General features: G+C 39.3%; 1 protein-coding gene across 1 annotated transcript in view; it reads left to right on the top strand.

Annotated features, from left to right (window-relative positions):
* The window catches only part of LOC140484852 (solute carrier organic anion transporter family member 3A1-like), a 314,802-nt gene extending 301,952 nt beyond the window's left edge, over positions 1–12,850 (top strand). The window contains exon 11 of the mRNA XM_072583601.1: positions 10,671–12,850. Coding sequence (XP_072439702.1) covers positions 10,671–11,053 — 383 coding nt within the window. The 3' untranslated portion in view covers positions 11,054–12,850. The remainder of the gene's footprint in view (positions 1–10,670) is intronic.
* Positions 12,851–25,841: the final 12,991 nt, after the last annotated feature.

The raw sequence follows: 25,841 nt of genomic DNA, 5'->3' as shown, positions 1-25,841 counted from the left end.
TGCTCGGCAGTGGCAAGTTGTCCATCAAGATGGTAAGGGGGTGGGGGGGTGGGGGGTGAGATCTTGCTAAACACCTTACTGATGCCAGTTCTGTGCCTTACCAAATGTGCTGAACAACCTCAACATCAAGAGTTCTCAACATGAAAGTCAGAGCGGGTACCTTGTGACTTCAGCTGGCTGAGAGGAGCGTCCAAGTTACTCAGCACCAAACAGCATCTCAGTGCAGTGAACCACTGCCACCAGCCACATTCACCCTCCCTCCACAGATGTTGGCATTCAACATTTGTCAATCTCACAATCTTCATGGCATCTCTCCGATCCACTTGCAGGTCATTTGGAACACACGTACTTGCAATGAAAGGCTGTTACAAGGTTACTTTATATATAGGGACAGGAAACAGCACATGGATTGGACCAGGCTGCAGCTTGGATTTTTTTGCTTGCTGGTTTGGTACTTGGTCCCTTAGTGCCTACCTATATGCCTTGCCATTGCCACACCATACTGTTAGTGTGGTTGACATATCAGCCCCAACTTAGCAGTAGTCCCATACTTGACAAGCTCCTCTGCACATACAACACAGACAGGCTGCTTATCCAGAGGCTGGTGGTGACTTTATGAACCACGTAGCGTGATATTAATCTGACACCTTGGCATGTGCCAGCTGGCTGTGCACCAAACACACTTCCACATTTCTTCAACCAAATGACTGTGGAAACTAACAATTTGAAAGATAATCATGAGCAATGTAGCAAATCCTAAGTTTGAAAAAGATTGAAATGGATAAGAGTGAATATGAAAGCAGGTTAGAAGATAATGCAAAAGGAAATAATTAATGTTTTTATAACAACATAAAAGTCAAAACATAATATAGAGTTGAAGTTAAGGCATGATTTTTGCAAGGTTTGTGAAGGTTTGTAGCTCAGGTTGAGGTTTAGGCTGTAGGTTTGCTCCCTTAGCTGTAGGTTTGATATCCAGACGTTTCATTACCTGGCATCATCACCTGGCATCATCACCTGGCATCATTACCTGGCATCATTACCTGGTTCCTGGGGTTTGTGGTGATGTCATTTCCTGTTTGTTTTTTGAGGGGTTGATGGATGGTATCTAGATCTATGTGTTTGTTTATGGCGTTGTGGTTGGAGTGCCAGGCCTCTAGGAATTCTCTGGCATGTCTTTGCTTAGCCTGTCCCAGGATACATGTGTTGTCCCAGTCGAAATGGTGTTTTTTTTCATCCGTGTGTAGGGCTAGGAGGGAGAGAGGGTCGTGTCTTTTTGTGGCTAGCTGGTGTTCGTGTATCCTGGTGGCTAACTTTCTTCCTGTTTGTCCTACGTAGTGTTTGTGGCAGTCCTTGCATGGAATTTTGTAGATGACGTTGGTTTTGTCCATGGGTTGTACTGGGTCTTTTAAGTTTGTTAGTTTTTGTTTGAGAGTGTTGGTGGGCTTGTGTGCTACTAGGATTCTGAGGGGTTTTAGTAGTCTGGCTGTCATTTCTGAAACTTCTTTGATGCATGGTAAAGTGGTTAGGGTTTCTGGTTATGTTTGGTCTGCTTGTCGTGGTTTGTTCTTGAGGAATCTGCGGGCTGTATTATTTGAGTGTCCGTTCTTCTTGAATAATATGTATAGGTGGTTCTCCTCTGTTTTCCAAAGTTCAACTGTGTTGCAGTGTGTGGTGGCTCGTTGGAATAGTGTTCTGATACAGCTTTGTTTGTGTGTGTTGGGATGGTTGCTGGTGTAGTTAAGTATTTGGTCAGTGTTTGTCGGTTTTCTGTATACGTAGGTTTGTAGTTCTCCGTTGTCCTTTCTTTCGACTGTGACGTCCAGGAATGTGAGTTTGTTGTTGGTTTCTTCCTCCTTGGTGAACTTTATGCCTGTGAGGGTGTTGTTGATGATGTTAAATGTCTCTTCTATCTTGTTTCGTTTTGTGATGACAAAGGTGTCATCTACGTAGCGGACCCAGATTTTTGGTTTGATGGTTGGTAGGTCTGTTTGCTCTAGTCTTTGTATTACCGCTTCTGCTATGAATCCTGATAGCAGAGATCCCATGGGTGTGCAGTTGGTTTGTTTGTAGACAAAGACAAAACCGATAACACAGGGGCATGGATAAAGAACTTATCAGACCGAACCCTATCAGACACAGAAAAAACGGTACTAGTAAAAGGACTAAATTTCAATTACTGAGACGCTGACAAGAAGGATTTCCTAGCGCCATTAGAAACCACATTGAAGGACAACAAACTCACGGAAGAAACACAACAAATGATCAGACAGACAGTTGCACCTACTCTGAGCCAAAGGACGGAAGCAAACAAACTGTACACACAAGAAAAGAAAGCCCTAGAAAACCTCAAAAAAGACAAAAATATTGTTATATTACCTGCAGACAAAGGTCGGCTCACAGTCATCCTGAACAGAAGGGACTACATTGAGAAAGCCAATGCACTGCTCGCAGAAACCAACACCTACCAACAGGTGGCGCTAGACCCGACCCACAACTAGGAAACAAAATTACATATCTCCTAAGAAAATTACACAATTCTGGACAATTAAACAAGATGGAATTCCAGAAAATGAAACCAGAGGAGACCAACACCCCACAATTCTACGGACTACCGAAAATCCATAAAGCAGGAGCCCCCCTCAGACCCATAGTCTCACTACCTGGAACACCAACTTACAGACTGGCCAAAGAACTACACGCAAGACTGAAATACCTAGTAGAAGAGGCGCAGCAGTCCATCCACTCCATCTAGGTATTCCTAAAAATCATCAAAAACACCAAAATAGAGGAAGACGAAACAATGATCTCATTCGACGTAACAGCACTGTTCACCTCCAGCAAAGACTAGAACAAACAGCCCTACCAACCATCAAACCAAAAATCTGGGTCCGCTACGTAGATGAAACAAGATAGAAGAGACATTTAACATCATCAACAACACCCTCACAGGCATAAAGTTCACCAAGGAGGAAGAAACCGACACGTCACAGTCGAAAGAAAGGACAACGGAGAACTACAAACCTACGTATACAGAAAACCGACAAACACTGACCAAATACTTAACTACACCAGCAACCATGGATGAAAAAAACCACCATTTTGACTGGGACAACACATGTATCCTGGGACAGGCTAAGCAAAGACATGCCAGAGAATTCCTAGAGGCCTGGCAATCCAACCACAATGCCATAAACAAACACATAGATTTAGATACCATCTATCAACCCCTCAGAAAATGAACAGGAAATGACATCACCACAAACCCCAGGAACTCCATCCAGGACAAACATGTAAATAGAAAGCAGGAGACAACAGCTTCGCTTCACTTGGAGGTCGCCACTGGTGATGTTACCTAGCCAGGTAATTAAACGTCTGGATATCAAACCTACAGCTCAGCGAGCAAACCTACACATTAAGGCATGATATAGATAGATAGATAAGCTTTTTTTTACAATTGGTGAAAGTCCCAGAAATGTATGTTAAGAGCAGCCTCAGTAAACTGGACAGAAACATTGATTGGCCCTGCAAGCATTTCTGCAACAGCACTGAAGATCTGTGCTCCTAACCTATCTGACTTCCTTTCTGAGATCTTCCAATGCATACATCGTGTTGTCATCAATGTGTAAACAATGTGTAACATTCACCAGCTATCACTTGCCCACAGGTAGCAGAACAACCAAAAGCTAACCCAAAGCCATCATCCTCCTGTCAATCACAAGCAACATGGTGGAAAAAGTAAAGAATTGTGAAGTCAAGTAACATCTCCTCACTAGTAACCTTCTATCAGTTGGAGAGATAACCATGAGAGGTCCAGGCTAATGTACTGGAGACATGAGTTCAAATTCCACCACAACTGGGGGATTTAAATTCAATTCATGAACTACAAAGCTTGTCTCATTAATGGTAACCATGACAACTATCTTCAATTGTTATAATGCCTTTTTTAATTCTCTAATGTTTTTTAATCTCTGGCTACATGTGACTCCATACTGACTGAGGTATGGTTCACTCTTCGTTGTTCTCTGCAAGCCACTTAGTTCAAAATCAGTTCAGAATGGGCAACAAATACTATCCTTATGAGCGATGGTCACACCCCATCAAGGGATAAACAAATGTCAGCATTCATTTGGATCACCATTAACCCAGTTCAGTCTTGAAAACTCCTCGCACCCACAGCTTTTTGAATGAAAGTTCCAGATTTCTGTTATCCATTCTGTGAGAAAGCACATCCCATTTTTACTCATAGGTGACCTAGATCCAAAATTATGCTTCCCTTTTTTGAATTCCCCACCATAGCATATAATTTCTCTGTAATTCTTTGATTAGGTCAACTTCAATCAATTCAACTTGAAAATTACAGTCTAAATTTATCATAGAATCCCTACAGTGTGGAAGCAGGCTATTGAATCCACAGCGTCCCTCCGAACAGCATTCCACCCAGACTTACCCTCCTACCCTATCCCTGCATTTCCCATGGCTAATCCACCTAACCTGCACATCCCTGGATTATAGGCAATTTAGCACGGCCAATCCACTTAACCTGCACATCTTTTGACTGTAGGAAGGGCATCCAGAGCAAACCAACACAGACATGGGGAGAATGTGCAAACTCCACACAAACAGTCACTCGAGGGTGAAATTAATCCCAGGTCCCTGGTGCTAACCACTGAGCCACCATGCTGCCCGTTTATGCAACCTATCCTCATAATGTAAATTAAATCTGCATTATAACACCTCCCTGGCCAATTATCTTTCCGGAGATTCCCTGAAATAAGAAATTAGAAGTATTATTAAAATATTTTCTCTGTTGTTAATTTATTTCACAATATTAGCTTGTACTTGCCCCTCCTGCAAGTTCTCCTTTTCAATCAGAGTATTTGAACTGAACTAACAATAAGGCTTTTCTTTCCCCTCAGGAATGAAATGTTACACAAACCTGTGTCAAAATTCAAACCTGTTTCAGAAAGAACCAGATATATGTTGTTTAATACTTTTGAGCTTCAGTGGGTTTGTAAAATTGAAAAGCTTGCAATATTAATACCTGTCAGTTTTGGATGTATCCACACTTCGTGGGCGGCACGGTGGTTAGCACTGCTGCCTCACAGTGCCAGAGACCCGGGTTCAATTATCCGCCTCAGGCGACTAACTGTGTGGAGTTTGCACGTCCTCCCCGTGTCTGCGTGGGTTTCCTCCGGGTGCTCCGGTTTCCTCCCACAGTCCAAAGATGTGCAGGTCAGGTGAATTGGCCATGCTAAATTGCCCGTCGTGTTTGGTAAGGGGTAAATGTAGGGGTATGGGTGGGTTGCGCTTCGGCGGGGCGGTGTGGACTTGTTGGGCCGAAGGGCCTGTTTCCACACTGTAAGTAATCTAATCTAATCTAATCTAATCTAATCTAATCTAATCTAATTATGTTTATGGCCATTAAGACTGTGGTGATCCTAGTCTAATGTAAGGGTGCAATTTAATGCAGACGAAAATCAAGCCAAGTTTTAGTCGTACACCATTAAAATGTTGGTGGCAACATTGTCAGTTGTAAACAAAGCAAAATAGGTGAGTCATCATAACAAAATAGGGTAGATTTCATTATTAATAGAAGCAATATGTAGCTGTGTGTTTTCAATATGCTATGACACTCCTAATGTCCAGTCTTCAAAACAGGATAAATTTAGATTTTAACACAATGAAATCTTATTAATTCTGACCTACTCTTCACTCAATGGTTGAAGATGAAATGGAATTTTTAGGTACATCATTAAATTGTATGATATTTTAAATTTTTAACTGGAGTTGCTTACAGACTTACAGGTTTGGAAACCCTTTATGAGAAGAAGAAGCCCAGAGGTCTTTGTAAAATTGCTAGATGTTTATTCAAAATGTAGACTGAGTGTGAGGTACTGCATGTACTGAAATTCTTATGGTCTCTGATTTTTGTTGAGGTAAAGATTTGCAACGTGCACAGAATTTGCTTACTACAATTATTATCATCATTTAGACATCAAGGCAGCATTTGATTAAATGCAGCAGTGAGAAGCCTTAGCAAAATGAGTGATTGTAAGAATTGGGTGAACTGACTGGAATCATACTTCATACAAAAGATGTCATATTATTGTTGGTTTTCAGTCATCTTAGGTCCAGGACTTTTCTGCAGGAGTTCCTCAGAGTCATGTCCTTGGCTCAATCACCTATAGTTGCTTTATCAATTACATTTCCTCCTCATCAAATCAGAAGTGGGAATATGTTGATGATTACACAATGTTCAGCACCATATGCAATTTCTCAGACACTGAAGCACTTAGTGCCGCACACAGGGGCTTAATGACAGAAGTACCAGGCAATTGTCACCTCCAATAATAAAGAATATAACCATCTCACCTTAACATTCTGTGGCATGACCATCACTGAATTTCCTATTGGCAACATTTTGGGAGTTTACCATTGATCAGAAATTTAACTAGATCAGTCACATAAAAACTGTAGCTACAGGTGTATTCGAAGGCTAGGATTATGTGGTGAATATCTCACCTCCTGGTTCCTCAAAGCTGGTCCTCCAGCTACATGACACAAGATGGTAGTAAAACAGTAAAGGCTGGGCTTCAAGTCCTATATTCACTAGAGATGTGTAATAACATCTCTGAGTAGGTTGATTTAAGAATACAATACACTGCCAGAGCAGAGGTACTACTGAGTTGTCAATTAGCTGATTGTCGTAAGCTGACCACATGTAATTACTAGCTGTAAATGTTGAACAGGAGAGCATCTTCCATGTTACACTTTGGAGATTTCATGCCTTACTTCACCAAAAGGCAGAAAATCCATGGACTGTAATTCGGGTAATGTTTTTGTGTTCCAACCCTCTACTCTACATACCAGTACTACAGTACTGGTGCATATAAGCACCAATTCATCACCAATGCCATCCATCTGTGTTGGTTGAAAATAATTTACTACAATTGTTAATGTTTGATTTGATGCCATATCATGAAAACATATCACATCCTAACATTTACTTACACGCACAATATTTGTTTTTATTTTTGGGAATTGTTTCATCTTGTTTAGTGATAATTAAATGGAAACTTTTTAGAGACACGTTGACCTCCCACATTTTAAATCCTCATTTTCAATCAGAACAATTTCTCACTTAAGCAGAATGACTCCTATTGTTTTAAAACTGAAAAGTAGGTCAAAAACATCAACTTTTAATTAACTTGATGCCAATGAAAATTGGATGGTTATCTCTTTGCTATTAGTTTATTGGGTTGAGATTAACAGTATTTACTCCTCCTTTCCCAGAGTTTTCTTCACAGCTATGTGCCAAATTAATATCTGTGTGTCATGGAGAAAATAACCTCACTAAGCTTCAAGAGTCTAATCTCCTGTTGGTAATAGTGTTGAAGCCAGTTTTCATTTGCTATTTGAACAGCTCTGCATACAATTCTGCTGTCAGATGTTTACTACCCTTACAACATACAAACCAATCAGTACAAGAATCCTTTAGGATGTTAATGGAATTTCTAAATTTGTACTTCTGTGGAACTAAGAAGGGTAGATGTGACTATATTTGAAAAGTGTGATACTGAAAAAGCACAGCAGGTCAGGCAGCATCCAAGGAGCAGGAGAATTGAAGTTTTGGGTCTAAGTCTGATAAAGGGCTTATGCCTGAAATGTTGTTTCTCCAGCTCCTTGGATGCTGCCTAACTTGCTGTGCTTTTCCAGCGCTACACTTTATGGCTCTGATCTGCAGTCCTCACTTTCTCCTAGATGTGACCACACCTGAGTTGTTTGGCATGAAATTGCTGTCGTCTTAAGAATAATATGGTGTACTACCTAAGCATATGAGAAGGGATGTTTTGTTGCCATGTGTTCCTCAGGGGAGGGCTTTGCAAATTATGTGGCATTCTTAATTCTGCCAGATCGACGTGTATCCTTGTCTTTATTTGTTCCTGGGACATGAGCATTGCTGAAAGAGTACCTTTTGTTGCCTAGGCATTTGTTGCCTATGCCTAATTGTACTTGAGAAGTTGGTGTTACAATAGGGAAAAAAGTGCAATGGGTCCTCGGGTTTCAGAAAATTTGGCAAGAATCGTTATTAGCATTGGCACCAATCTAATAGGTTGTGCAGTTTAAATTCTCATTGTAATGGTAACATTGAATTATTTGTACTGTGTGCTATTTTTTGAAAACAGACTTTGCTATAAGTAAATTCAAGTACATATAAATATAATATTCCCTTCAGAATTCTTACGTAGTGAAGCAGTTAAATCACTCAAATGCTTAATTAATAAATGACTCTTCTTCAGATGCAACATGCTTCAGAATTTCATTATGATCAAATTTATTGTCAGTTTTCTCAAGGTGGATCAAGGAACTAACGAATATGATCTTCTCCCAACTTTAATCATGGGTTTATTAGTAAGGTGTAATACAAATAACATTACATGAACATTTGGGTTGAAATCAAAAATGTGTCTGAAATTCATAAAGGAATCTTAAGAACACACTAAATATTGACAGGTCTGGAATCTTCTGGAAAAAAATAGACTATTCTGTTGGTTATGACCCCTCATCCAGCTACAAACAAAATTCAAACTCTCTCTTTTGGAACAGCTGTGCAATTTTAGTGTTTTTTTGTATTAAACAAGATGTTAGCTTTGGATAATTGAATTTGCTTCTGTACTACATCAAAATGTGAAGCAAATCATTAACTGAATGTGTTCATCACCTCACTGGCAGTAATTTTAACTATCTCATGAAAATAGAAATGATATTTGGGAGAGATATGAAATGAGATGTTGATTTGTTGTCACCTGCTTTATGTTATTGCAACAGTAAAAATGACACAATTTTTGACTCCATTTGGCAATCCTTTGGGAGTGAGGGTGATTTGCTTCCACTTCAGTTTGATGGGTTTTGTGATGGCTGATTAGTTTGATGTGCGGTCTGCAGACTCTTCCACGTGTGGAACAGGTGCTGTGTGAAGGATCAGTGGTTGTGGCGTTTGGAGGGTTGTGCACTTTCTCCAACATCATGATTTTGTTTTTGCATGTTGCTGAAGAAATTTATGCTCAGTACCTTCCTGAATAACCTTCTCTATTTTGGTCAGTCACAACTCTGAAACTATAATTTATTTAAATGATTTGAATGTGAATATAGGAGTTATGATTAGTAAATTTGCAGATGACACCAAAATTGGAGATGTAGTGGACAATGAAAAAGGTTACTTCAGAGTACAATGAGACTGTGATCAGATGAGCTGAGGAGTGGGAGTTGGAGTTTAATCTAGATAAGTATGAGGTGCTACATTTTGGTAGGGCAAATTAGGACAGGACTTACACTGAATTGTAAGGTCCTGGGGAGTGTTGCCAGACAAAAAGGAGTGCAGATTCATAGTTCCTTGAAAGTGAAGTTGCAGGAAGACAGTGAAGAAGGCATTTGGTACGATTGTCTTTATTCATCAGTGCATTGAGTATCGGAGTTCGGAGGTTATGTTGCAGCTGTACAGGACATTGGTTAGGCTAGTTTCAGGACGTTGTGCTCAATTCCAGTCTCCCTGCTATAGGAAAGATGTTGCAAAACTTGAAAGGATTTAGAAAAGAACTACAAGGATGTTGCCAGGGTTGAAGGGTTTGAGCTATAAGGCTGAGGTTATTTTCCTTGGAGCATTGGAGGCTGAGGAGTAACCTTATAAATGTTTATAAAATCATGAGGGGCATGGATAGGTTGAGTACTCAAGGTCTTTTCCCTAGGGTAGGGGAATCCAAAACTATAGGGCGTAAGTGAGAGAGGAAAAATTTAAAAGGGACCTAAGAAGCATCTTTCTCACTCAGAGGGTGTTGCATGTATGGAATGAATAGCCAGAGGAAGTGGTGGAGGCTGGTATAATTACAACACTTAAAAGGTATCTAGATGGGTATATCATAAGAAGGGTTTAGAGAGATATGGGCCAAATACTGGCAAATGAGACTAGGTTAGTTTGGGATTATAGTTGGCATGGATGAATGAGTTGGACCAAAGGGCCTGTTTCTGTGCTGTACATCTCTATGATTCTATAACTGCCATGACACCCATTTTGTTCCCCTTCGGCAGTTCTTCTGGCATGTTTGACCTTCTGAGGGATGCTTTTGTGGACATCGCTAAAGCCTTTCTGTTGTTTTCCTAGAGCAGTTGATTTCAGAGTCTGGTGTCTTCTTTACTTGGAACTCAGCCATGACAGGAGACTTTCCACTATGCTTTATGATTGCTCTCATAAATTTGCAACATTTGCAACATCACCAGTTTTAAAGGATTATAAATAAACGTGTCCAGAAGCTGATATTTTCTTTGAGAAAGAATGTCACTATACTTCTTCCTCTATAATAAAAGAATTACAATGAACTCGCTGGAATCACTCAACTCAATGTAATAAGCTTCTTGAATAAATATACAGTTGAGGATTATTCACACCAAAGTCCTTCAGATAAATGTAATGTTTTGAGCTTTCAATACTGTAGTCTTATGTTTGATCCCTTTCAAGCTAAATTTCCTGCTCAATTCCTAGATTTTGATAATTTATTTGTATCTTTAATATTGCACATGTAAAAGTTAGAAATCGATCAGTGATCATTACACTAGTGATATACTTCATGATGGGTTAATTTTATTCATTCTGCCTATTTTTTGCTTTTGTTTAGGTTTTATCCCACCACCACTTATCTTTGGGGCTGCAATTGACTCTACTTGTCTCATCTGGTCAGAAACCTGCAATAAAAGTGGAGCATGTGCTGTATACGATAACGATTCCTATAGATATCTCTATGTCAGCATTGCCATAGGCTTGAAAACAATTGCCTTTATATTATACACAACTACATGGCATTATATAAAGAGTCATTCCAAGGAGTATATTCAGGGAGATGAAGACTCAGTCGGTCGAATGACCACATCAGATCTGTTTGCTTCAACATTAACATTAGACGCAGCTGCAACGGATTCAAACAAATCATCTGGAAGGACAACTTTGATCTATCATTTGGGAGAGAATGAAATGTGTGAAAACATTGAGTCTGTTCTTTAACATTTGTATGAAGTGACTGCACCATTTTGAAGATATACTTTTGTAGGAAAAACATTTTTAAACAAGTATTTTAAGGTTCTTAGGCATCACAAGGACACATTGAAAGGTGCTGTCCTTATAAAAAAGTTTTTATTATTATCTTTATAGTTTAAATTACAGCAATAGATAAGGTTTTTCAGATTCAGTATGGTTCACAACAAGTTATCAATACAATTATAGAATTAGTGCCAAGATCTGGCAGATACCAGGTTAGAATAAACAGTAGGCCCAAGTGGTCAGTTTTTCTCAACAAAAATCTTATTTGAATAAGTTTTATGCTTTTATAAGTACTTTATTTTGCATTTCCTGAGATGATATAATACAAGCTACACATTGTAATAACATGTCATGTATACTATTTGAATGAAATGCACAAGATTGAGATTCTATTGAGAATATCCCATTATCCAAGTGCTTGCTTCAAAATATGAATGAACGAATGTCTCAGTATCATCAGTGCTCACGTTAGCAAATAGCATAATGCTCCTGATTATAGTTTCACATCTGATTTCAAAAGTTTATCAAATATTTTATTTGGTTTCATATTATAGCCATCTTGTACATTCACAACACTGACATTTCATATTGCCTGTCATGTGACTCAAACTGGAATATTTCTTCTTTCAGGTTATTGTAAAGCAGATGCTCTCTGTAACATTATCATTGAAGCAATTTGAGTTAGTTGACAAACAGAGACTTTGCTTATTCTTATTGCATTTAGTGCTGTCAAAAATAATGGTGCTATTAAGAAGCCAGAGTCAATGCCAAATGGTGCCTCAGGTCATAAACACCAATCTTGAAATGAAGCAGGACATACCAATTATTTATTTTACTGATACTCATTTTGCTACCCAAAATTTACAAAAAAATACTACAGTAAACAGACAAAGATGATGCCTGCTGGATTAATGCAAAATTTTGGTTTCCTTTAAACTTAAGGGCAAGTTTGTGGTGTGAGCGACAGTCTTTAGACACTGTTGACATTTAAAACAAGTTTGGTCACTTCCTTCTATTAGTGAACCCCTGCCAGAATGACATTAAGCTTTTATGGCACAAGATATTTGCTTCTCAACAGCTTAAGGTTGTTAGCTCACATCACAGTTACAACAGGTAATGTTACTTTTATCAGCTCTGTTGTGCATCAACAGTGAGGTCAAAGACAGCTTTGACAAGGACATTTTAATTGGGCTCTGGCTGCACAGCTGGAACCCACCAGGCTATCTTTCCTTCTCTTGTAGAATTCATACTGACACCACATGGTTGTCCAGTTTCAGGTGTTACTGAGCTAACTGCAGCTGATTTTACACAGTTTGCACCTACGAAAAATAAACTACATTTAAAATGGCCCAGTGATGCCAGTTAATTTTGTCATACTTGTGAAAAGGAAAACAAAAAGCCACCTGTATTATTCATGCCATTCTTTACCTTGGTAATTGTAAATTTTAATATTCCATTTTTTCTACATCTGGGACATTATGAATACTGTATGTTCTGTTGAATCCAGTTGGTTTGTATTATTTATATTATGCTTTTTCACACAAAAATTTAAAAGAACAATTGCATTACAACTTTGTAAAGTTGATAATTGATTCCAGTGTTGTTTCCTTTGCAGAATGTGTATTTTGTAGTCTGAAGTAGTATGGCAGAAAATAACTTATATATTGTGTGTTATAAGTGTTAATGTCAAGAAACCCATTCAAATGTAAATTTACTATCAAGCGATAACTTATATTTAATATACACAATTTAATTCTCAAATGTGCAATAATTATTGGTCAAATATCTTGTTTGTAGTTTGCAATGTGCAATATTTAACACTGCTGGCAAATATGTTTAACATTAAACTTAGTGGCTGATTGATGGATCTGGCATTAGCATTGGGGGAGGGAGGTTGGCTGAGAACACCTCCCTCTCTTGCTGTCAACCCACTCCCCCATGTTGGCGCCGTGAATGGCGACATTGTAAACTTTTCACTGTACTCCTATATCCCTGTACGTGAGTACACGTGACAATAAAATCACATTCTAATTCTAATTCTTTCCTTCTGTGTCCACCCCTCCAACAACCATCACTCCCCCCCTGCCCTGCTGATTTACCTCTGGCCTGGGTTGATCCTTGATCCTAGACTCTCGCAGCAGCCATTATCCCCAGGTGACAGTGCTAAGCAAAATAGTCTCTGATTGGCTGATAACACTGATAGGATTTCCACCTCAGCACCTTTGATCCTTGGGAAGACCTGCTGGTAGCAACTTAAGTGCTTGAGTGCCATAAAATGCAACCCTCCCCCCAATTTTCCCTGCTACTCTCTCTCTCTCACACACACACACACAGAGGCAGGATTATATTTTTTTTAGGGCAGTGGGAAATTGGGGTCGGAATGGAAGATGAAAATTGAAAGTTGTCTTGCTCCCGTCCCTGCCATTTCAGCTCCACGAATGAGGTCTTGAACAGCCACTTAGAAGCTGTCTGGTGTAAAGCCATCGAATTAATCAAGATTCTAGGTCAGGATATCTGTGGCACAGGAGATATAGAATTAACATCAGATTAGTAATTGTTTAAAAATTTATAAAGGCTCCTCGTTCTCTCAATCTTTATTTTTTAAGGCAGAAAGAATTTTAAAATGAAGTTAAACCTAAACAGGCACTGTCACTTTTACCAGCAGAGTTTGCTACCTCATTTAAACATGGTCCTGGTGATCTTATACTGCTTTGTCTAATGTGCAAAAAATACAGCAGTTAACAGAGAATTGCAAACAAATGAGTCAAAGACAAGCTTAACAGGCTTCCAAATTTGGTGCCTCCTCTCGTTTAAATTTCAGAAACTGGTGTGACAATGTTGTATTGTTGACCCTCTGCCATTGTGCCCTGTTTTATGCTCACAGGGCATCTCTCTGGGCCCACCTGATATATAACAACTACAATTAGCCTGTTGTGATTTTCTTTCATGAAACCGATTAATAGTTAAAAGGTGAACTTGTTATTCAAACACTGCTTATAGGTGGGCAGTTAAAGCTGGTGGGCCTAACCAAGGCCTTCAAACTTGAAAAAAGCAAGAACTTACTATGGAAGGTAAGTGACCGCCCCCAAGCATGTTCTACATCCAATTTCCCAATTTCCACTAAGTACTGAGCCAGTAAGTCATTGTCATGCCTGGTAGGGCTCCTTGAAATGCTGGTAAAATGGCATGGTAAGCAAAGAGGCTTGAAAATCATCTTGGGAAAAGAAATTGCTCATTTTATAACCTTATAAAAGCGACAACCACAGCTGCACATACTAGGAATGAATAAAACTTAAAATCCTCTGAATAACTCTCAGTCTTGTCCCTCTAGACATTCTAAGAAAAATATAATTTTGAGCTGAATTTGTCAAATTTCAGTGTTGTCAAAAAGTTACAAGAAAGGCCAATGTGTTTCAGCTTTCACAGGAAAAGGGACCTGAATTACAGAGTATAATTTAAATAGAAATCTGTTTTTCTGATTCGCTGGTTGACTTGTGTCTCTTCGCTTCATGCTATAAACATGAGGCTTGTGCCATTAATTAGGAAATAACCTTGATTATGGAGGAGGAGACCAGCAGAGTATAGAATTGGAGATAGTCCTCAGATATGGGCTGGAAAACATTCTTTGATACCTTTGTTACCTCTAGCCTTCACAATTCCAATAATCTCATCTTTGACTTCCCACTGCACAGTGTGAGTTCAAACATTAGTCTGTTGCCAATATTCCTGTAACCACTTCCATCCGTACAACCCTCCAGAATGCCTTTCTTCCTTCAGTTCTGGCTACTTGTATACATTTGATTTTAAATGCTCATCACTGGGAGCCAAGCCTTTAGCTACTTGGGCCCATAGCTTGGTATTTCCTTTCCTCAGTCTCCTTGCCTCAATCTTCCTTCCCTTCTTGAAACATCATTTAAAACCTATTAAGGCAGATGACTATGGGGAAGTTCATATCACTGTCAAACTCTGCTTTGTAACCCTCCTGCGAAGTACTTTGGGGTATTTTACTGCATTAAAGGCGCTATGTTAATGTAAGTTTTGTTAGGCAGGGATGAGAAGATAAGGTTACACTGCAGTTGAATGCAAACTTTGCCAACAGAAAGACACGTTAATAAATTGCCAAAACAAGAGATACATTCAAAATAACAGAGCTGTCACTATAGCCGAGCTATTGTAGCTCATAGATTTTGCTGTCTTCAGTACTTGCATCCACTTCTCAATGTGTATTTGCAATGAATTGGCTAGACAATGGCATCTCTGATATTGAAGAGCTTGAAAGCAGGACAAGGTATATTTCACTCAGCACTTTTTTCTTGAAGTCACTTAAAATACATCAGCTTTGTCTTGTACATATATGCTGGGTTCTTCCATCGTGAAAGATGACAATGAAACCTTCTTCTCCTCTTCACTGCCTGGTTATCCAGTAGCATTCTCAGCTGAATGCAGTACAGGTACAAAGATTTTCTCAGACCCATTGATATTGAAGTGAGTTAGTTGTTTTTGGTATTGAACAAAAAAGCACATGCAGTAACTTCACTGAGTAATAGGTATATTTGCCATTACTCCTTGCAGACCTTTTTGCACTCTCCAATGACCTCCCAGCTTTCTTGAGATGGAGGAGTGAAGATTATGCTGGCTATGAGGTCACATATTGTGACCACTAGTGTTGGGAACATTTTTGTTTCAAACCTACATTAATCACTTAGATTCTGAAAATCAATGAAATTATTTTTGGTAATAAACTCGAAAGTACTCTGAAATAGCAAGTAGCAGCCCAGAAAGTATTCAATGACCTAACTGAAGAATGTGATTGAGTCACACAATGGTGAATGAAAATTAGTGCAGACAAATGTGTGCTAGAGGGAGGCAATAAGGGCCTGCTGGCAATGAGCCACATCGGTGGAACCCAGGGCTGAATTGTTTGAGCCCCACGATGGAATGACTGGGGCTGGTGGTGCCAGGAAAATAGGAAAAAAGCCAATTTGGAGCATTTCCCCAACACATTCTTGTTCTCAGGGAACTTTCCAATGACCAGACTAAGAAATAGATTTGCGACCTGCTCCACAGAGGTGAACAACCAGTTAGAATAATTAAGCCCTCCTCTTTTTTACAGGAGGTGGGACTGGCGCACAGGCAGTAACTAAATATAGTGCTTGTGGGGTGAATCATGGAAGATCTTGGCAGTGGTAAGTACTTGCAGCTGCGGGTGCATGCAAGTTAGCACAAGTATGATACCATTGAGGCATGGTGCATACAAAATGAAGTGAGCAGCATGAGATCACTTACTAGAGCTCATGAAGAGAACATTTCTATCAAATTACCCAAAATTGACACTTAGTTGATTTTTAGTAAAATTCAACCCATAGTTTTATTTTTGAATTGGTTTAGCATTTAACTGACTGAGTTTTAAAGAGAAATAGTCATTTTCTTTTAAATTATTTAACAGGCTTTTATGCATATATTACTTAGGACTTAATTTGCAGCTCAGCACAGTAATCATGGTTGATGCTTGGTAATGTGATCCCGATTTCTCTGGAGAACAAAGGAAGTGACTTTTTAGTAAACTTGTTATCAGCACTACCAATCACTGTGAAGTCAACATTAAAAACAAATTCCTTGAACTAAAATATATTGATAGGTTCTGAAACTCACCAGAATACTAAGGTATAAAAACAACCCTCGAGAACTCAGGTCCGTAAGTTTATAAGACATGGGAGCAGAAATTAGGCCAATCAGCCCATTTAGTCTGTTCTGCCATTCAATTATGGCTGGTAAGTTTCTCAACTCCATTCTTCTGCTTTCTCCCTGTGATTCTTGATCTCCTTAATACTCAAAAACCTATCTATCTCTGTCTTCAATATACTGAATGGCCTGGCCTCCACAGCCTTCTGTGGCAATGATTTCCACAGATTCACCACACTCTGGCTGAAAAAGTTTCCCCTTATCTCTAAGGCTGTGCCCTCAGGTCCTAGTCTCTCCGACCAATGGAAACATCTTCCTAATGTCCACTCTGTCCAGACCATTCAGTATTCTGTAAATTTCAATTAGATCCCCCTTCATCCTTCTAAACCAGAGTCCTCAAATGTTCCTCATACATTAAGCTTTTCAGTCCTTGAACCTCCTCTGAACATGCTCCAGGGCCAATGCATCCTTTCTTGAGATATGGGGCTCAAAGTTATGCACAATACTCCAAATGTAGCCTGACCAGAGCATTATAGAGCCTCAAAGTACATCCCTGTTTTTATATTCAAGTTCCCGCAAAATAATTGCCAACATTGCATTTGCACTGACTCAACCTGCAAGTTTACCTAGAGAGAGAGCTAGACCAGAACTTCCAAGTCTCTTTGCACTTTAGACTTCTGAATTTTCTCCCCATTTAGAAAGTAGTCCATGCTTCTATTTTTCTTACCAAAGTACAAGACCTCACACTTTCTCATATTGTACTTCACCTGCCACATTTTTGCCTACTCTCTTAACCTGTCCAAATCTTTCTGCAACCTCCCCAAATCCTCAATACTACGTGTCCCTCTACCTATCTTTGTATCATCTGCAAACTTAGCCAGAACGTCCTCAATTCCTTCATTTAGATCATTATTGTATAAAGTGAAAAGTTGTGGTCCCAACATTGAGCCTTGCAGAACACCACTTGTCACTGGCTGCCATCCTGAGAAAGACCCTTTTGTCCCCACTCTGCTTTCTTCCAGACAGCCAACCTCTATCCATGCTAGCACCTTGCCTCTGACACCAAGGACCCTTACCTTACTCAGCAGCCTCCTGTGCAGCACCTTGTCAAAGGCTTCTTGAAGTCCAAGTAGATAACATCCATTGGGTCTCTATATGTGTAGTTAATTTAAGCCTTACAATTAAAGTTACATTGAACACTCCACATCTTACACCAGTACACAAATGTTGCTTATTTCTTGTTTGCATATCCAACCTGTTACATTCTCTTACTGTTTAATTTATAATAATATATCATCTACCATCTGTCAGATGACCTTTCTTTCATGTTGAAGCTAGCTGCCAGTTTAGAAAGAGAACCTCAAATGTCATAATATTTCCATTATTACTTGAGCCACATGCAATTGGCATAGAGTACATCAGACTAGAAGTGTGGCTAAAAGATAAGTACGAGAGAACTGGGCTTTGGTTCATGGGAAAAGCAGCATCTGTACTGATGGGACGGTATCTACCTGAACCATGCTGCAGCCGGTGTTCTTACCAACTGCAGAGCTGGGGAAGTAGTAGAATTTTAAACTGAATAGTGGAGCAAAGGATTAAACTTAGGAAGTGGTGTAAACCAAAGGATACAGACCAAAAGACCCTAAGACATAGGAGCAGAAGTAGGCCATTGGGACCATTGAGTCTGCTCCACCATTCAATGTGATCATGGCTGATCTAATAATTTCTCAGGTCTACTTTCCTGCATTTTCTCCATAACCCAGATCAAATTGGTCTATCACAGTCTTGAATGTACTCAACATCACAACCTCAACAGTCTTCTGCAATAAAGAGCTCCACAGATTCACTAACCTCTGAGGCAAAGAAATCCTCCCCATCTGTCTCAAAAGGGTGACCATTTACTCTGAGATTATGCTCTATGCTCCTACACTCTAAAAGAGGAATACAACCTCTCAGCATTTACTTTGTCAAACCTGGTAAGAATTTTATATGTTTCAATAAGAATCCTCTCATGCTTCTAAACTCCTGCCAGTACAAACACAGCCTCCTCAACGTCTCCGCATAAGAAAATTCCTCTATATCTGGAATTAACAGAGTGAAGGTGTGACGATGCTGCTCCTTTGACGAGGTTATTCTGTCCTTGGTATTTTTTCAAGAGGGATCGTAAATGTAGAAGTTCTGATGTATCTGGTTGGTATGGGTTTTAGGGCAATTTGATTATGACTAACAGATACTGCCTCAGGGAAAAAAGGCTTTCAAAAAAACACGTGTACAAATAAAGGGGAGTGGCCAGTTCTCCCAATTTACCTTTTCTCTGGTTTGGTTTGGGGTTTTAGCAATCTGACAGTTTTTCAGCTGCTGGTCAAGTCTTAGCTGGGAACCCAGAGAAGCTGCTGGACCCAAAGAAACAGCTCCACGCTGATCCTCTCTCTCTCTCTCTCTCTCTCTGACATCTCTCCTGTAAGAATCTATGTTTGATTTTACTGTTTTTGCCAAGGGCATTTTTATGGCAATGTTGCAAGTATTTGGAACAGCATCATTAATTGCAATAGTGGGTGATTGTGTTTTCAGGTAAGTTATGTTACTCTATATTCTGTTCTCTTTTGTTCGTGTATAAATAAATTCCCTTTTGTTTAAAACTGACTGGTTAAGCCAGCTGCATCACTCTTCTACAAACACATTACACCTGCTTAAAACAACTAGAGAAGTTAGGGTCTAGGGTCCCTTCTTGAAATGTTTTGAGGGAGTCTGACCTGGTCCATAACAAACTTTCATGAACTATCTGAAATGCCAGCATGTTACCACTTAGATAAGGGGTCTAAGGCTTCACAGTATTCTATGTGTGATCTAACTATTGCCTTGGATAATTTCAGTGAGGCTTCCCTATTTTTACATTCCCATTCCCTTTAAAATAAAAGTGAATAGTCCACTTGCTTCTGTTACACCTGAATTTGAATGCTAACTTTTGTGATTCATGCATGAGCATCCTCAGATTCCCTCTGTGCTGCAGCTTTCTGTTTCCCCTTTATCTATTCTTTATGTTACCAGTACTACATCACCAGCACCATCATGGGGAAATGAGATAATGGGATGATCTGTTTTAAACTGCTGTGTTGACAGAAATGATACATTTTTGGGGTGAGGATTGCGAGATCCCACACAAGTCCTCATTAGCTCCTTGGAAACATCTAATCGCACAAAATGTAAGCATATCTGTCATGTTAATGGCCACCAGGATAAGGTGGTGACACACTGCTTCAGGTCATAGATCCCACTCCAGCAAATGGCACAGTTCTCTCATGGTATCCTGGAACATCCTCAGTCTGTGATGGCATTGTGCCTTGCTCATCTGGGGGAAATAGCATTCAGGATGTTAGACTCTGGCACTCCTGTACCTCCACCGCCCATCGAGGGGAGCTTTACCTATGACCTTTTCCTGGAGAGGCTTTTCGGCTGCCACTGGGGTTGCAGTGGAGTGCTTGATGGTATATTTGTTCCTCCTCCATTTTTCTGCCCTTTATGTACCGTGGCCAGCAGCACTGATAACCCCTGCTGCAGCTGAATCCATCTGTCATGGCTCCAATTCAACCTTATGTCTTCATATTAAAAGTCACACAACATCAGGTTATAGTCCAACAGGTTTATTTGAAAATACAAGTTTTTCGTGTTAAAGTCAACTCAACTCTATACTGCAGGTTCTTCTTCATGCAGAGAGTAATCAACAGCTGGAATTTTTGGGGGGAAGAGTGATGGAGGCAACAAGTTTGAAAATATTTAAAAATCAATCACATAAACACAAAGACACTAGCTCATCAATGATTGTAGCTGGGCATAAAGTGTGTACCTGACTATTTGTTGGGTGAGGCAATTTAAATGGGTTAATGTTAAGAGTTAAACTCTTCCTAAACTGTTATCTAATTGGTGCCATTTAGTATTTAACTACAGTTTACTGTTAAAGTTAAGTTTCCTTCAGTCTCAATCAGGGATAAATAAATTCCATGTTGCAGTTAGTTTGTTAGGTAGCTAGTTTGAACAGATTTTTCTAGCTAATGGTGCTGAATTATCTTTGTACATCTTCTGCTAGTATTGGACTTCCTAAGTCGACAAATTAAGGAAACAAGAAGACAGCAGTTCACCAATGAGTGCAACTGAACACAGTGTAATTGTAAATATCTGTGATTGCATGATTAAATGTTCAGGTCATGGGGAACTGGGAGCAGATTGGTTGTCTTCTACATTGTAACATCAATGTGATTCTGCAACTAATGGAGAGCCACAAGGATCAGTTCTGGGCTTCAGTTATTTAAAATCTATATGATGACTTGGTTGAAGAAACAGAGAGTGATGAATCTAAGTTTGTTGATGGTACAAAGCTAGCTGAAAAGATAAGTTGTGAGGAGGACACTGAGGCTACATAGAGATATAAACAAGTTAAGTGAGTGGGATGAAATGCTTTACAATGTAGGGAAGTGGGGAATTATGCACTTTGACTCGAAGATCAGAAAATGTCTCACTGATTCTTGTGCTCCCTCTCTCTGTGATTGATTGACAGATTGTTTGTGGGTATTGTGGATTGAGATGGAATTTGCTACTCTACTGGGTTGTGAATGCATAGATGTTTTTGAATAATAGCATGCTCTATATGATCTAAACCTGATCCAATTTCTTGTGTTTCCTGTATATGTTGATACAGCAATTTTAGTGTATTTTTGTCCAAGTTTATTCTTTAACTGGGGAAGGTAAATAATTTCAAGTCTGATATGACTCTTCTCCAGAACTCTAGTAAAATGCATTCTTACGAAGTCATATCAGAATCCAAATATTAACTTTGTTCGTCTCTCTACCAATGATGTTGTTTGACTTGTTGAATTTGTCAGCACTTTGCTTTTTGTTAATTTCAGATTTCCAGCCTTTGCAGTATATTGCTTTTCTCAGATTTCAGTCTCTGGCAATCAAGAATATGGAAACAAGCAGGAAGATGGAATTGAAACCCAAGATCAGCCATGATTATATTAAATGTCTGAGCAGGCTCAATGAGCTGTGCTGTATGTTATATATCTGCTCTTTATTTCTTGTGTTTCTTGCTTATGTAGATACAGCAGTCTGGCTATAATAGTCTGTTATTCAAAAGTTTGTTTTTTGACTGGGAAATGCACAATCTGGGAGCATAGTTGAGGTAGGAAACCTCTCAACCTTTTAAAAAGTACTTAAATAAGCACTTGAAATGTCATAACATTTAAGACTATAGGGAAAATGCTGGAAAGTGGGATTAGTGTAGATAGGTCAGTACAGACACAATGTGCTGAAGGGCTTCTTCTGTGCTGTATGACTATGACTCTAATGTAAACAGTCTGAAGAGCTTTGTGCTATCCAGGTTATAGTCATGGTTAGATCAAATATTGTAATAGTCAAGAGTTGTAGAGGTCTGCATCATCTACCTTTGTAATCCCACTATCTGGCACTTGATCCAGAGCCTTGTATGCCTTAGCATTGTAAATGTACATCTAAATGCTATTTAAATATGATAAGTATTTCTGCCTCTACTACCCATACAGGCAGTGAGATTACCCACCCTTTGGGTGGAGAGAAAAGAATCCACACACCGTCTATTCCTCTTCCCCCTTACCTTAAAATCTATGCTGCCCCTGGTCATTGATCTCTCCACGAAGGGGAAAAATTCCTTCCTGTCTCCCCTGTCTATGCTCCTCATAATTTTATGCATCTCAGTCATGGCCCCCTCAGCCTCCTCTGCTCCTCTGCACTTGTTCTAGTGCAATCACATAATGTGGATTCCAGAACTGCACACAATGTCGGACATAGCTTCTAACAAATCATATTTTAGCACAAACAAAAATGATTGCTCAACATTTGTTTCAAGATGATATTGACCCTTTTGATATAATATAATCTTTATTTGATTAACAAAGAGCATGATATAATCTTTGTTTCCTGTAGGTGGTAGTATAGTTATGGGTTAGACTGTATCAGATCACTCACTACAGAGATCAAACCTTGCCTACGGCAAAATGGACAGCTGAGGGCCTTGTTTGAAACCTGCTATTGTTGGAGTATTTTATTATTAAATGAGGTACACATAACTTTGTGCAAATTGAATGATTAGAATAAACAGTGAATTAACAAAAGAGCACAATTTCAAATAATTGAGTTGGAAAAAATTGATTAAACTGTCCCTATGTGAGAGATACAAACAAATAATTTACAGTGGATTTCTCAAATTCATTTTGTTGACTCTGTCAAATTATCCACTGATCTGTACCATTTTGCATATTTTGATTGCTTTTATAACATTTGAAAGTGTTTTTTTAGTTTTAAAATGATCAAATTTCAAAAATAGGTTTTAATTGCGAAATTTCAAAAAACATCGAGTAAAAACATCATGCCTGAAATTCCATATGTGAAATTACTCAAAATGATTCAATCTACTTCTTAGGGTAAAAACATCAATAGATAATTTGATTTATACTGAGATTTTGCATCGGCATTTCCAACAGGTCTTTCCTAAATTGAATTCTCCCCCCACCAAAATAGACCCCTCTAAGATTCACATACTGTGCATTCCAGTTTAACAACTTAATAGAACACAAGTCATCACACAGCTGCCAATGTCTTTTTGTAATTATGACCCCTGTATATGAAAACATTTTTTTCTTTGCTGTGGTTTCCTGATGACCATCTGTCCTCTGATTTTTTAAAAACATGGTTCTGATTGTATCAGGGCAGTTGGAAATAGTGCATGTTACGCCATAAAGAAAGTGGAACACTTAAAAAATTAAGTCAACAATTTCAGCGTATTCCCGTCAGACCTCCGTCAAATCCATTATTGAATCAATATACATGAAAAGGGAATTTGTCTGAATAAAGAGGGGTATTTAAAGGAGGCTCATAATTTCATTCTGGGGTTACTTTTGCCTCTGCCAGTGCTGAAAGAAAACTCAAACCCTTCTGGAAATATTATCGATCAGCTCCCCTGCAGGCCTCTGGCTATAATTCCACTAATATGAAACATCTTTATGAACAGACATGGGGTAAATGATGGTATAGTGTTAACACCATTGGACTGGTAATCCAGAGCCAAATCTATGTCTCTGAGAACATGGATTCAAAATCCCAAAACTACAGCTGGGGTTTAACTTAAATACAATCAATAAATCTGGAATTGAAAGTTAAGCCTCAGAAATCATAATCATGAAATTGACCCCAATTGTTAGAGGAAAAAAATCATCCATCTTGTTCACTCATTCTTAAGAAAATCTGCCAACTTCACTTGATCATGTGACTCCAGGCCCATAGCAATGTAGCTGATTCTTAAACCAAAAGAGAAAATGCTGAAAAATCTCAGCAGGTCTGACAGCATCTGTAAGGAGAGAAAAGAGCTGATGTTTCGAGTCGAACTGACCCTTTGTCAAAGCTGATTCTTAACTGCCCTCTGAAATAATCTAGCCTGCCACTTCATTCAAGGACAGTTATGGATTGGTAACAATAGCAAGCCAGGAGAGATGTTGAATGACAGCAGGATGGGTGGGTTACTCTTCGGAGAGTCAGTGTGGACTTGTTAGGCTGAAGGGCCTGTTTCCACACTTTAAGGATTCAATGATTCTCTGAGTAACCTGCTTAGTGACGACCAGTTTGGGTTCTGCCAGGGCCACTCAGCTCCTAAGACCCTTGGTTCAAACATGGACAAAGAACCAAATTCCAGAGGTGAGGTAAAAATGGTGGCCCTTGACATCAAAGCCACATTTGACTGAGTGTGGCATCAAAATGCCCTAAAAAACTGGAATCAATGGGAATCAGAGGGAAAATTCTGCATGTTTGGAGTCATACCTGGCACATAGAAAGACGACCGTAGTTGTTGGAGTCAGACATCTCGCTCCAGGATATCTCTGCAGGAGTTGCTCAGGATAGTATCCTTGCCCAACCAGCTTCAGCTGTTACATCAACGACTTTCCATTCTTAAGGTCAGAAAGTGGATGGTTGGGCAAAATTCAGCATGATTAGTGGCTCCTTTAGGATGTTGCATTCAGTGCCAGACTGTGGTAAGATAATATTCAATGTTTGCTGACAAGTGGCAAGTAACATTTGCGTTCAGTAAATGCCAGACAATCTATCCATCACCCATTGACATTCAATGACATTACCATCATTGAATGTCCATGATCAACATTCTGGGGCTTACCATTGTCCAGAAACTGAACTGAACTCACCATATAAACACTGTTGCTACATGCGCAAGCATTGACAAATAGAGTTAAGGAAAATCCAAAGAGATTTTATAAGTACATTAAGGGCAAAAGAGTAATTAAGAAGAGAGTAGGGCCCTTAAAATATCTATGTGGTCACCTGCGTGGAGCCACAGAAGATGGGTGAGATACTAAACAAATATTTCACATCAGTAGTTACTGTGGAGGAGGACATGGAAGCTAGGGTACTTGGGGAAATAAATAGTAATATCTTGAAAAGAGTTCATATTCATGAAGAGGTGCTGGAGATCTTTAAATGTGTAAACATGTATAAATCTGATCAGGTGTTTTCCATAATTTTGTGGGAAGCCACAGAAGAGATTACTAGGACCCTTGTTGAGATATTTGTGTCAACAGCCATGGGTGAGGGGCCACGAGGCTGGAGGTTGGTTAATGTTGTGCCATTATTTAAGAAAGGCTACAAGGAAAAGCCAGGAAACTATGGACTGGTGAGCCTTAGGTCAGTGGTGGGTATATTGTTGGAGGGAATTCTGAAGGACAAAGTTTATGTGCACTTGGAAAAGCAAGGACTGATTAGGGATAATCAACATGTTTTTTGCACGTGGGAAATCATGCCTCACTAACTGGAGTTTTTTGAAGTGGTGACAAAATAGATTGAAAGCAGGCTGTCTATATGGACTTCAGCAAAGTGTTTGACAAGGATCTGCATGGTAGTAAGATGAGATCACATGGGATCCAGGGGCAGCTAGCCAATTGGATACAAAATTGGCTTGAAGGTAAGAAATAGAGGGTGGTAGTAAAGGGTTGCTTTTTGGACTGGAGACATGAGATACGTCCCAAGGATCAATGCT

Source organism: Chiloscyllium punctatum, chromosome 2 (assembly GCF_047496795.1).
Source record: "Chiloscyllium punctatum isolate Juve2018m chromosome 2, sChiPun1.3, whole genome shotgun sequence".
NCBI lineage: Eukaryota > Metazoa > Chordata > Chondrichthyes > Orectolobiformes > Hemiscylliidae > Chiloscyllium > Chiloscyllium punctatum.
The sequence above is the reverse complement of the archived record's forward strand: the minus strand, read 5'-3'. Positions and strand labels throughout refer to the sequence as shown.